The sequence below is a fragment of the Sinocyclocheilus anshuiensis genome, unplaced genomic scaffold (assembly GCF_001515605.1).
Source record: "Sinocyclocheilus anshuiensis isolate Anshui unplaced genomic scaffold, SAMN03320099.WGS_v1.1 scaffold792, whole genome shotgun sequence".
In the NCBI taxonomy this organism is placed as follows: Eukaryota; Metazoa; Chordata; class Actinopteri; order Cypriniformes; family Cyprinidae; genus Sinocyclocheilus; species Sinocyclocheilus anshuiensis.
The window spans coordinates 480,945-494,512 of NW_015558618.1; the positions used below are offsets into that span (position 1 = coordinate 480,945).

The 13,568-nt window shown below is 37.9% G+C and overlaps 1 protein-coding gene and 2 long non-coding RNA genes across 3 annotated transcripts in view; all 3 read left to right on the forward strand.

Annotated features, from left to right (window-relative positions):
* The window catches only part of LOC107680440 (arf-GAP with coiled-coil, ANK repeat and PH domain-containing protein 3-like), a 93,947-nt gene that overhangs the window by 78,922 nt on the left and 1,457 nt on the right, over positions 1–13,568 (forward strand). Inside the window, exons 16-25 of the mRNA XM_016476326.1 lie at positions 3,636–3,705; positions 4,397–4,491; positions 4,647–4,861; positions 6,590–6,685; positions 6,911–7,012; positions 7,090–7,310; positions 8,419–8,528; positions 9,559–9,669; positions 9,757–9,818; positions 12,760–12,809. Coding sequence (XP_016331812.1) covers positions 3,636–3,705; positions 4,397–4,491; positions 4,647–4,861; positions 6,590–6,685; positions 6,911–7,012; positions 7,090–7,310; positions 8,419–8,528; positions 9,559–9,669; positions 9,757–9,818; positions 12,760–12,809 — 1,132 coding nt within the window. The remainder of the gene's footprint in view (positions 1–3,635; positions 3,706–4,396; positions 4,492–4,646; positions 4,862–6,589; positions 6,686–6,910; positions 7,013–7,089; positions 7,311–8,418; positions 8,529–9,558; positions 9,670–9,756; positions 9,819–12,759; positions 12,810–13,568) is intronic.
* LOC107680443 (uncharacterized) lies at positions 115–733 on the forward strand. The gene is made up of 3 exons (XR_001633150.1): positions 115–448; positions 530–581; positions 688–733. It is a non-coding gene; the product is annotated as an uncharacterized LOC107680443 (long non-coding RNA).
* Positions 736–1,851, forward strand: LOC107680441 (uncharacterized). The gene is made up of 3 exons (XR_001633149.1): positions 736–788; positions 865–976; positions 1,760–1,851. It is a non-coding gene; the product is annotated as an uncharacterized LOC107680441 (long non-coding RNA).

Genomic DNA, 13,568 nt, shown 5'->3' on the forward strand with positions numbered 1-13,568 from the left:
TCAGTGTCATTGATGTTGGAGGAGAATGAATCATTCCGCTTTTAGATCTCGGCACAGTTGGGATATAGATGGAGCAATACTTGTGACGGGAGACGTTTTAAGAGGCTGCCGGTCATTATTGATTGAAATGAGAGGGATTGGTTTGGCTGCTGTGGTCATGAGGATTATGTTTTGACTGATAGGGATTAAGTTTAGTCTTTTGTCTGTCTCGCAGAAGACTTAACAGAACAATAAGCATCCTCAGTACTGACTGATAAGCGCGAGAGACAAGAGTCCTGTTATTGTGTGTGCTAGTGACCTGCGTGAATAGAGCTTCTCTGTTTTTTGCATGACAGGATTTTGCATACGATGACTCCAAAGTGGAATTCAATGTTGATGCTCCTAATGGTGTCGTGATGGAGGGATACCTGTTCAAGAGGGCGAGCAATGCTTTCAAGACATGGAACAGGTACGAACAGGCTCGACTGTCCGTGTGTCTTTCCTTTTGTGGAGAAAATCTGATATCGAGTTTGTTTTCTTCTCCTACCAGGCGATGGTTTTCAATACAGAACAGTCAGTTAGTGTATCAGAAGCGACTAAAAGTAGGTGGTTCAACTTTGCTGATTCAGATATTAACTTGTTTTTACTCCTTTCAAGCCCTACAAATGATTATTGTGACCTGACGTTGTAATCTGCTGTGTGTTGTAGGATGCTTTGACTGTGGTTGTGGAGGACCTGCGGCTTTGCTCTGTGAAGCCATGTGAGGACATCGAGAGAAGGTTCTGTTTTGAAGTGGTGTCACCTACAAAGTGAGTACTGTGTCACATGTGCTGTGTGTTTGTGTTGGGTATGTACAGTATCTAATATCAGATCAACCCCTATCAGGAGCTGTATGCTACAGGCTGAATCTGAGAAGCTCCGTCAAGCTTGGATTCAAGCAGTTCAGGCAAGCATTGCGTCTGCCTACAGGGAGATTTCTGATAACTATTATATTGAGGTCAGTCCAACTACTCTGTCACATTAATACATGGAATTAGACATCAATATGTAATGTGAAGTTGACATTTTACTAGCTAAACTAACTTTTATTTTAAGAGGCTTATTGGCCTTGACGCACATTCATGAGGATCTCAGGGGGTCCTTTCTATGATATCGTTTCCTGTTTTTTTTCCCTCTGTCGGTTGCACCACATGACAGGACTTTTTTTTATATATATATAAGCTGTGAAGCACTTTATACCCCTCTAAAATACATATCTTAATTGTTCTCCAGAAAGTTTTTTGAAAGCTTTTTTTTTTTTTTACATAAATGTAATAAATTAATAGTTCATAAATATCTTTACTTTTGGGGGGATTCACACCACATGACATTTTACAATCTGAACTAACCCTGCAATAATAAAAAAAACTAATTATTTTAAGAGGCTTACTGGTTTTTACACACAGTCATGATATCATTTCCTGATTTCTGAGTTATTTTTACTGTATGTTGGTCGCACCACATGACAGGACAGTGTTTATATTTATTTATTTTTAATACTAGTAACTTTTTTGTATATATAAAAAAAATATATGAATAGTAATTCACACACTTGAAAAAATTGTCGTCATATAAGAGGTGCATTCATGTCTTTTTATGTATGAATGGCATTTTTAATGTGTTTTTAAATAAACTAATACATTTGGGCACAAAAATGAGTGTCATTCCATTGACCCGATTACATAGATTGCTTTTGACACCGTTTGAATAAAGTTAAGAGCATAAACTCTTGATTCTACAGCGTTTGGACAGGACAGCGTCTCCCTCCACGAGCAGTATCGACTCTGCCAGCGAGCCGCGGGAGCGTATTGTTAAGGGAGAGAGTATCCTACAGCGGGTTAGTGAGAATTTAAGTTATCCACCTTTTCATAATGAGCCTGCTGTGTTTTAAATTTTGGGAGGCACTTCTGGTTTAGGAAAATTCCACTCAAAAAACTGAAACAACTCATTTCAAATCATAAGGTTGCACTACAAATAATCCTGATCATCAGTTTGACTGAATGAGCTGTAAATATTCCTTCATGTTCTATTTTCAGACGTCAGCAGAATAACATAATGCCTGGTATTTTAAAGGGATAGTTCTCCCAAAAATGAAAACGTTCGCTTACACACACATCTTTCGTTACCCGCTGGAACGCCACTACCTCGTGAACGCACGTACCAGTTAGAGGAAGCTAGAGATTACGGTTTATATAGTTTTAAATATGGATATTTTTCTTACACAAATGCATCGATTCGCTTCAGAAGGCCTTTATTAACCCCCCGGGGCCGTGTGGAGTACTTTCATGATGGATGGATGCACTTTTTTGGGCTTCAAAATCTTAACCCCAATTCACTGCCATTATAAAGCTTGGAAGAGCAAGGACATTTTTTAATATAACTCCGATTGTATTCGTCTGAAAGAAAGAAGAAATTCATATACACCTACACTGTTAAAAATGTTAGTGTGAAATTACAGTATATTCCAGGTTAATAATTGCATTACTTTCACTAGTAATTTCACAGTGGGACTTCTCTTGTATGTAACTGCACTCTCAGAAATTTCTTGTAAACAAACTGTGTTTCTACAGTGCATAAGTACTATGAAGACACCCAGCATGCTGTAGAGTTTTTAAATTCTTGTTGTTTTTATTTGTGTTATTGAACTTGTTTTTGGCTCATTTTTAGTGGTTTGTGTTGTAAGTGTTGTTTTTATTTGTTGAGTTTTACCATTGCTGTGTTTTGTATGTCGAGTACTGATGTCACATCTTTCAAAGATGTTTCTCAGCAGTTGCTTCACTATTGTGAAAGATCCATCCACAAACAGTTATGATTATGAAATATTGTAAAATAATACTCTTTAATCCTGTAGAGTATTACACTGTGTTTACAGTGTAGGATGGCTTGAGGGTGGGTCATTTTTATTTTTGGGTGAACTATCCTTTTAATGTGACATGGAATAACAAGAATATCTGTAGAAGAGTTCTTTTCAGTCTGCTGCAGTATTTTCCTCCTTATTTTTTAAAAAAGGTGGATACTACAAAGCAGTACAAAACAAGTCATTGTTATTTGACTTGTTCACACTCCAGACATCTTACAGTCGACATAATGACTCTAAATATCTGAGAACCGTCTGCTTCCATATTGATTTGACTGAAGATAGACAGGCTTTAAAGCCACCTGTGTCAGAACATTTATCCCAACTGCATCACTCATGACAGATTGAACCCAACAGCAGAATGGCTTTGCTTGAAAGCCATATGATGCTCATGTATACACTGCGTCACACCCTCAGGGTGAAGCACTTTTCTGCTCCATCAGTTCCTCTGCAGATTACCGGTGCCAGCCTGCTAATCAGATTAAATCGCTCCTACCTCCTCAAAGATGGCCGTCCATGACTGAACGCAAGACAGAAGCCTCATAATGCACAGAGGCATTAGAATTGATGTGTTCAGACACAACAGGGGCTGCAGATGGGGATTCTGTGATTCTACAGCTTTTCTAAAGGAGGCTGACCCAAATGTGTCCTGCCATTGCTAGACTTATTTTTAATCACAGAATATAATAGAGGTCGTTATAAAAAGTGTGCTTAAATCAACCATGCTTGAAGAGCTAATTTTCTGATTCTGTCTCTGCAGGAGTTTGGGCGTCCACTGCTCTAAGGTTCGCTCTTTAACACTCGACACATGGGAGCCAGAGCTTATGAAGGTAAGATCCCACTGAGAACTAAATGGGTGCACCTCACAAACCTGTTAAAAGTATGTTGGTATCCTATTGCACCCCTATCAAAAAAAAGTTGGGAAAAATAACAAATTTTTAGCTCTCTACTTGTAAGATTGTTTGCAAAGTGACAGTATATTTATGAATAATATCCCCTAAGTTTCCCACTAAATGCTCATTACCGTAATGTGAAATGTTGTTCTCAGTACTATAATGCAAAAAATAAGATATTCATACATTATTATAGTATTTATTTTTGCTGATTTAAATAAAAAAACATTGTATTGCAATTTTAGATTTTTATTTTATTTTGTAATAATTTTTTTTATTTTGAATTCTTACATTTTTAACTGTATATAATAGTTATACTGTAATAATAATGGGAAAGACAACTTGAAAAAACATCAGGGTGCATTACAGTAATGGGAATTTTGAGGGAATTCTATGAAAACCAGACGTCCTTTCCTTTATGCAAATGTCATTCTATTATATAATTATATTATTATTATTATATAAAACAATATATTGTTATATTATAATAATTTCGTATAACAATTATTTATTCACCCAAATCCCAGTACAGAATTAATTTAGTCGCTATTAAAACTTGGTTATGTTATGTTATACTATTTTTTACTTTTATCAGTCAAATAATGCTTTATGACTGTTTTCTCTGTAGTTAATGTGTGAGCTTGGCAACACTGTAATCAACCAGATTTATGAAGGTGCGTGTGAGGAGCAGGGACTTAAGAAACCTGGTCCCAACAGCTCAAGGTCAGTGTGCAGCCAACTCTCTGCCATTGCATTATATCAGTTGCCAGAATCTATGACTAAGATAATATTTTTTTCTTTTTGATGTCATTATATTTTCATATGGTGAATGTTTCAATGATGGAAGCTCTCGTTTGTGCTTCTGATGTTTTATGTAGGCAGGAGAAAGAAGCGTGGATCAAAGCGAAATATGTGCAGAGGAAGTTTCTGAAGAAGATGTGTGGCTCCGAGGCCCTGGTGGAGGGGAGCAGAAAATCACACCACTGGAGCGTGAAGAAGTGCAGGAGACACAACAGCTCCATCAGAGCCCCTAAAACCCGCCGGAAATACAGGCACGATGCCAGGATCATGTCGCCAGCCAATCTCTCTGCTGGTACTTGCTTTTGTCATTTCTGAACATATTTCTTCTACTGTTTTCTGATTTAGCCCTCATTCGGGTTCGTTTTGACCTGTAAGAGATATATTTTTAAAAAAAGTAAAATAACCAATTTTTAGTAAGGGAACAAAACTTTCCAAATTCTTTAAGACCCTCAAAATATGCATCATTCTTTCTTTTTTTTACGAGATATAAGCATCATTTGGGACCAGGTATATATGGAGTACCATTAGTGCCAAAAATACTTTTTGTAAAATATATTTAGCCTTTCCCCATATCTCACACACATTTTGGACTGAATTAAAAAAAAAATAAAAATATGTACGCCTATTGATGAGCCATTGCAGCATGAAAAATGTTATCACTTTTGTAATCTGAAAGTTTAATTAGAGTAAAATTAATTTATTTTGTATGAAAACTTCTCAGAGTAATATTCATGTTGTTTTGATGTTGTTTTGTAATGAATATGGTTTCATATGTCTGAATGTTTTTGAGCAATCATGAGTTATAAATTCAAAGGAATTTAATTAAATGTCATTCATTGTAATGGGCTTAAAGGGTTAGTTCACCCAAAATGAAAATTAGCCCATAAATTACTCACCCTCAAGTCATCCTAGGTGTATATGACTTCCTTCTTTCAGACGAATCCAGTCGGAGTTATATAAAAAATTGTCTTTGATCTTTCAAGCTGTTTCATGACACTCAGCAGGTGTTGCATGCATCAGTCCAAAAGCACTTAATTAAAATGCACCCATCCATAAAAAAAAAGTGTCTCACACGGCTCCGGGGGGTGTACGAAGGCCTTCTCTAGCGAATCGATGCGTTTTTGTAAGAAAAATATCCATATTCAAAACGTAATAATCACTTTAATGTAGCTTGGGCTCACTGTTGTACACTGGAAGTAGTTCCGGGCGGATGACGTATGAGGTCGGCTTTGCGCATGCGCCACTCAGAACTGATGAACGCGGAAGCGCAGCGGAGAGATCAAAACAAAACAAGGGTCACTTATTAGAAGTACAAAACGAGGATTTGTAAAGAAGAATGTGTATGGATATTTTTCTTACAAATTCGATTCGCTAGAGAAGGCCTTTGTTCACCCCCCGGAGCCGTGTGAGACACTTATATTTTATGGATGGGCGCATTTTATTTAACTTCTTTTGGACTGATGCATGCAACACCCGCTGAGTGCCATGAAACAGCTTGAAAGATCAAAGACCATTTTTAATATAACTCCGACTGGATTCGTCTGAAAGAAGAAAGTCATATACACCTAGGATGACTTGAGGGTGAGTAATTTATAGGCTAATTTTCATTTTTGGGTGAACTAACCCTTTAATACTGGTAATTCTCACATTATTTGGTCTTATAAATTTTGTACAATGATATATTCAAAACTAAGATAAATTGCATCAAAACAAAGATATATTGCATCATAGCTTTTTGAAATTTAAAAAAAAATAAAAATCAATTTTGAATAATAAAAATTAGTAAATGCAGCAATAACATGGTAATAACATAGTAACATGTAAAACCTAAAAAATAATAACATTAAAAAAAATTCTCACTCATTAATGATCAGATACAATATGGTTTTAGTTGAAAAATATTATACGTTATGACTGTTTTATAAAATATGGAATGAGAAAATACAGATTTTGAATGCATTATGAGGGTTAGGCAAAGTGAAATGTTGACATGATGTTCTTCTCTATTTGTCCTCCTCAGCTGCGGCAGCTGCAAAGTTTCGGAGAGAATCCTTGTTTTGTCCCGACGAGCTTGATTCGCTCTTCTCTTACTTCGACACAGGCTCAGGGCCTCGCAGTAAGTTCCTCATACGACTTTACCTTCTAAAGACCATGAGACAAGTCCATCCCATATATCTCCTGCTGTTTAGTTCATAAAGACGTCGTTTTGAGAGTGGCTACAGGAACTTCAGTCTGCATGTTTGCCTGTTGCAGACAAATTTTATAATGCATTGTGTGAGAGGTCAAGCACTGAATGTTTGAGAAGGTCATGAGTAACGTGTCCCTCGCTTGGCACCCACTGGCCCCACAGGTCTCAGCAGTGATAGCGGGCTTGGCGGCAGTACTGACGGCAGCACAGACATACTCATTTTCGGCTCCGTGGTGGACAGCGTCACTGAGGAAGGTGAGAAGACGTCCTACATTGGTACGTCTATCTGTTGTGTGTTTGTCCCCTTCTTCATCTCCCATGTTTTATTGCAGAGCGTGAAGACTCGGATGAGTCCAGTGGGGAGGTTGATATCGAGCAGGAAGCATCGGATCCAGAGGACGGCAGGGAGCTTGACCCAAAGACGCTGCTTCATAAGGCGTCACGGGCCAGGAACCTATCGGTCATGGCAGAGGCGCTCGCGCACGGTGCAGATGTCAACTCCGTCAGTGAGGAGGATGAAAGCAAGAGTCCATTAATACAAGCCGTCGCAGGGGTGAGACTTCCTACACCGAACAAAATTTGGTGTAGGATTTACTTTGAAACCATTTTCACTCATAAATTGCTTAAAAAAAAAATCACAAATAAACGAGAAATTTGGAAGTAGAAAGACTGAAATACTATTTTCTTATAAAACATACTCTTTGTTTTAATTTACAACTATGAAAAATCTTTTTTTTGCAGTGTATACTTCATGTACTGCTAGTAGAGTAAATTTACGGTGTTTACTTTATTCAGTGTTTCTAGTAGGGCTGTCAAAAAAAAATTTTGAATTTCGAATGCAAAAACGTCGCATTAGAATTTTAGGTGTGCGCTAAGGAGGCAGCTTTATCAGTGGCGCACGAGATGCGATGACGATGTAAGTGTCGTTGCATTTTAATGTTTTTGTTAGCCTATCCAGTTGAAGTCACTAGATGCGGCGCTGCTGCGTTGTTAATTACAAATATTGCGGAAAAAAGGAACATCAATGCGGAGAAGATCTTCTTTACGTCAAAACTGAAACCAAGCCGTTCACACGGAACGCATATTTTGCGCATTTTCTAGAGGGACATCTATCACCGTTGCACTCGCGTCTCACAAAAGAGTGCTGCATGCTTAGAAATCCATGTAAAATTAATGCAAGTTCAACTTTGAAAAAACATATATCGAGACTCGTATATGTATTTTATATTTATGTATATACTGCATCCCACTGTAACTCGTGTTTTTAAATGAAAAATGTACTCTGTGTGATTGGCTTTCGGCTCTTTGTATTAAACTATGCATACATACATGATGCTGTTTTATTTATAGTTATTTAAGCAACTTAATTATAATTGGTTTATAAACATTATTTTAAACATTATGCACTTTTTTCACAGATAGTCATGTTATCTTATGCTTTGAATAAACGTGCATTAGTAATATTTTGCTCGATGCGCCCTCTTGTGGCCTCAGGTGAGAAGCCAAAAGCTTTTCTTCACCCTGACTGAAATTATGCATTTTAAATTCGAATATAATTTGAATTTTTATAATATTTAAGTACAAAATTAGAATTTAGTTTTTCAGCCATTTTGACAGCCCTAGTTTCTGCTAATGTTTGATATCTCTCGTCTCTCTCATAGGGCTCTCTGATAGCCTGTGAGTTCCTGCTGCAGAATGGAGCAGATGTCAATCAGAGGGACGTACGAGGACGGGCACCTCTGCACCACGCCACGTGCCTGGGTCACACGGGGTAAGAAATGACTCACAGCTGTGGCAAACCACACATAAAAGTTCTGGTCCGCAATGGGGTGGAACGGTTCGTGGAAAAAAATCAAACCGTACGGTTTTCCACACACGGTTTGGCACGCGCTAGGACCGCGGTTCAACTTAAATCTGACAACGCATCTGTAATATGGTTTGCTATAAATAACACGTAAAACAAACAGGATTCGGCTAATATATGTTTCTGTTGATGGATGCACATTCTGGCTTCCCAATACATTACGACAACAGCGATGAAAAAAAAAATATGCTGGAATATGAGCATTTATTCCGTCGTCACCCGGGTGCTGATAGCGCGCACGCACAGGTGAGACCTGAACAGCACACGTTGATATCTGTTTAAGCTAAACTCGTTTAAGCTTTGCAGTTTAACATTTAAGAACCAGAGGAAGCGAGCTCGCGCGCGCAGTGAGAAGATTTGTGCGTGCGCTCATCCAAAGCGTGCAAACCCGCGCCTCAGAACGCACACAAATATTAAGCTTTCTCTGAAGTATTGTGTTTAAATGGACAAATTCACACAAAAATTATGTCAAAATGCCCATCTTGGTAAGTATCCCATAGCAGACATAGCCGGCTGAACGTACTGTATCAGTGCATTCTCTTAAAGTGACAGCACTTTCTTAATATTAATCAAACAGCAACAACAAAGAAATCACTCACTGCTCTTGATTGAATAGCTTTTGTAACTTTAATAAACTGATCCATGTGAAAACATTTCACCTTCTTTGATAAGACTTAGGTCTCGGTTTCAATGTAAAAGCATAGCACATTAGCGAAATTTCAACTTTCAACTTCATTTAAATGGACTGTTTCACCCAAAATTTGTGTGAGGGATTGTTTGTTTACGAGAGTGCCGGGTTGTTAGCTTAGCCACATGCTAACATCAAACTGTATCGTCAATCTGTGAGGCAAATTTGTCCAAACCTCAGTAATTTGCAGATCTACCTCTGAATAACTCATCATTTAACCCTTTGTGTACTGCATGCGTGTGCCCACAGACAGGTGTGTTTGTTCCTGAAGCGAGGAGCCTCTCAGATGGAGGTCGATGAGGATGGGCAGGACCCTCTCAGTATCGCTGTTCAGGCAGCCAACGCAGACATCGTCACATTGTGAGTCAGGAACTTCACTTCCCTTTGTAGATTCTCCCCGAGTGTCACTGCACATGAAACAATGCTTGTGTTCTCTCTCTTGGTCAGATTGCGGTTAGCCCGGATGAATGAGGAGATGCGAGAAGCAGACGGGCCCTTCGGACAGCCAGGTCAATACCCCAGCAGCAGTCCCACAGAGCTGCAGTACAGAAAGTGTATTCAGGAGTTTATCTGCCTCTCGATTGACGAATGCTAGAGGGCGCTGTTGAGTGCTGACACACTGTGGGGAGAACTACTTAAGTTTGTAGCCCTTAGCAGGAATAGCTTTAGCAAGGATCGAGTGCTATCTTCAACCTCCTCCCTACCTGACCGATTAGTTTACACATTGTGTTCGTATGTATGTATGTGGTTAACACAAAATATTGAAATGGAACGGCTATTTACAGTATGCGACGGCTAGAGCGCTGTTTTGAATTGTGTATCATTCAAACGCGACGTTAATTGTGATTAATTGATGGATTAACAGCCTAATCAAATTTGTTTCGAATTAATTCGAATTCATTAGCAATTCAAAACAGCATTTCACAGTGTTATTGAGTCATTATGTGCAAAATATGACTGTGCGCACTTTTCCTACCGACAGTATTTGTTTTGTTTTGGTTTTTTTACAACTGAATTCTTGAAAATGTTGTTTGTTGTGTTTTTAATTTATGTTCCGTCCTGAGGATTAGTGCAATGATAACTGGAATACGGAAAAACCGTATCCATGTAAATTTCTCATTTAGTAAAGAAAGAAGGCGTTTACGTTTGACTAACTAGACTTTTTTTGTTTGACTTTTACATTTCAAAAACACATCGGACTCCCCTCATATGCTAATAAAACGGGTGTTTTGACCCCTTTAAGAGATGTCAGCTATTCACAATTATTTATAGAACTTATATCAACCGTCTGTTTTATATATTTGTACTTGTATTGCCAAGCTCCCAAATGACTGTCATGTGATTTCTTTTTTTAAGTGAAATGCTTGTCTATCGCAGTCTGTCTGTAGAAGCAGTCAGCATTTGCATGCGTTTACTCGCTCGCATACCAAGGCAAAGTGCCTGTCTGCATTAGCAAGCATGGTTCCTTATTTTAGCCCAGGGCTGTCCAAACTCGGTCCTGGAGGGCCGGTGTCCTGCAGAGTTTAGCGCCAACTTGCCTCAACACACCTGACTGGATGTTTCTATGCCTAGTAAGAGCTTGATTAGCTGGTTCAGGTGTGTTTAATTAGGGTTGGAGCTAAACTCTGCAGGATACCGGCCCTCCAGGACCGAGTTTGGACAGCCCTGTTTTAGCCACTTGATTCTGTCATTCTGTAAAAATGCATGACCGCAGAAGACATCTGCTCCGTGTTGTCCATTTTTTGCCCTCGTTTGGTTCAGATGATCCCAGTTCTAAGAGTACGCCATCAGAATCCTGTCTCTCTTTCTAAAAATGCATCCGAATATGCCTACTTCCATACTATATAGTAGGTGAAAAACCATATGAGAGCTGAGTAGTATATCTGAATTCATAGCATTCATAAAACAGTCGAAAAGTTGACCTACTAGCGGGATAATTGCGAGATTCTGAAGTGCGCATCTGATGGACACTTTACTATCCCATGAGGCCAGTGAAGTGACACAACTGATGCTGTAGGTCACATGGCGGATGTAGTACGTATTACACACATTCATACTTTTTTAACAGTCACGAAGCAAGTTGCAAACCAAATTTAGTACTACAGTGTTCGATTTTGGATACCGCACTTTTCTTAAGCAGTTAGCACTATGCTAAGTAGGCTAAGCTGTTAGTTTGCCAAGTATAGGCTTACAGAAATAAACAATATGACCATTTTTAGCTTCAGTAATGAAATATAAAAATTTGAAGACATTCATTAACATTTTAATGATTAAGACTACAAAGGATTTCTAATCGGGCAATGAATAAAGTACCCATAACAAATTGTCTCAGCTAAAGGAATAACTTTGGGGAGTAAGGGGGATAGGATTCTGTGTGACACCGCCATCTGTGGGTGGATTTTTGCAAGTAAAGGTGAAATATGTAAAAATAATAATAATAATATTGGCCGTTTCAAACCAAACACGTCTGCAATTGGTCAACAAATAAATAGTCCCGCCCCCACACTTATGCTATTGGTTGAGCCACTGTTGCTATGTCAGGCAGGTCGGATGCTCAAACAGAGCAATGTTTTGATAGATTGAGCGAGTGTTTATGCTTTTCGGGGGATTCAACCTATAAATGGTTTACTTAGTTTCTTCATATTAAGCTGACATAGAAAAATATTCAAACATTGAAAACAAAACTACACACTTCACCTTTAAATGGGTAGGCTACAAAGCAAAGAATATCTTTTCAGTGCAAATTTTCATCTCAATCAAAATGTGCTTGGTGAAAGGAAAATGTAACTACATCTTCAGTTGTTGTTTTACAGAAACATTCGGTCAGCTGAAATTTAGCTTTTAATATCTGAAAATAGAGACAGTGTATAGAATAGATAGTCGCCAACGAGGGACCAGTTCAGTCGTTGTGTCTGGATGTGTTTTTAACAAAGTTGAACTGAAAAATGCTTCTGTGCTGTGAATATGCTTTGACCTTTGAACTGTTCTCAACTGCTTGCTCTCTCTCTCTCTCTTCGTTGAGCTGTGGTTCTTGCATTCGGACCTTTAACTCGTTTTCTCTTGCAACATTCGGTACAATCTGTTTTCACACTGTTAGATGACATTCTGTGTTTGGTGACATTCTTGTATTGTTATTGTTTGTACGACAGAAATCTATAAAAAGAAGCTTGTCTTTTGAAACACTGACAAACAATAAAACAGACAAAGTCTTGAGCTGGTATTTCTGCTCTGCTCTTTCTCTCTTGTGACACGCTCTGCATCAGTCTGAGATTCCTTACCAACAGCTGTGTGTGTTTAAGGAATTTCGAAGGCTTTTGCAGACCGTGAAGTGTGGGGGTGGGGGTTTTTCACCCATAATGCAGTTTTCCCTTATAAGAGATGATTTCTGTGTTTATTGTCATTTATATTGTGATGGCAACATTGTCTTACTAGGTATTATTCCTCTTTTAGAACCCAGTATACCTGCGAGTCCATTGAGGGTAAAGCGCAAGAGTTCACGAGTGAGTGATGTTACAGACTGTTCACTACTGGGTTCGGGTCTTTCACTTGTAATGGTGGTTACTTTACGGGTCTCTTACTTTAAAAGGTGACTGTGCTTATACTTGTGTGCTAATAAGTGATTGACTCAATAAATCTTGAAAATGCTGCTCATCAATAAGGCCTCAGAGGAAACCTTATTTTTTTCTCACTTTTACTCTTCACAAAATCACATTGGGTAGTTGACAAATTTCCTATCATTTTTCAACAATTGTAGTTTAAAATTTAGACTTTATATGTGTTTATACACCATCTATCAAACATTTGGGGTTGGTAATATTTTTAAAAACATTTTTGAACTAAATCCCTTATGCTCACCAAGGCTGCACTTATTTATCAAAAATACTGTAATAAACAGTTATATTGTGAAATATTATAATCTAATTATGCTCACCAAGGCTGCACTTATTTATCAAAAATACTGTAATATTTTGAAATATTACATTTTTGTGATGGCATTACTCCAGTCTTCAGAGTCACATGATCCTTCAGAATCATTCTAATATGCTAATATCAATGTTTAAAACCTTTTTTTTCAGATTCTATGATTAACAAAGTAAAAAAAAAAAAGGATTTATTTGATAGAATTAGAAAACTTTAGATGCAAATTTAATGCATCAAGTATTAATTAATTGCAAGTATTAATTTCTTTAAAAAAAAATACTGTCCCCAAACTGTTGCATGGTTCTGTATGTATATTCTATCTTACACACATTGCAGTT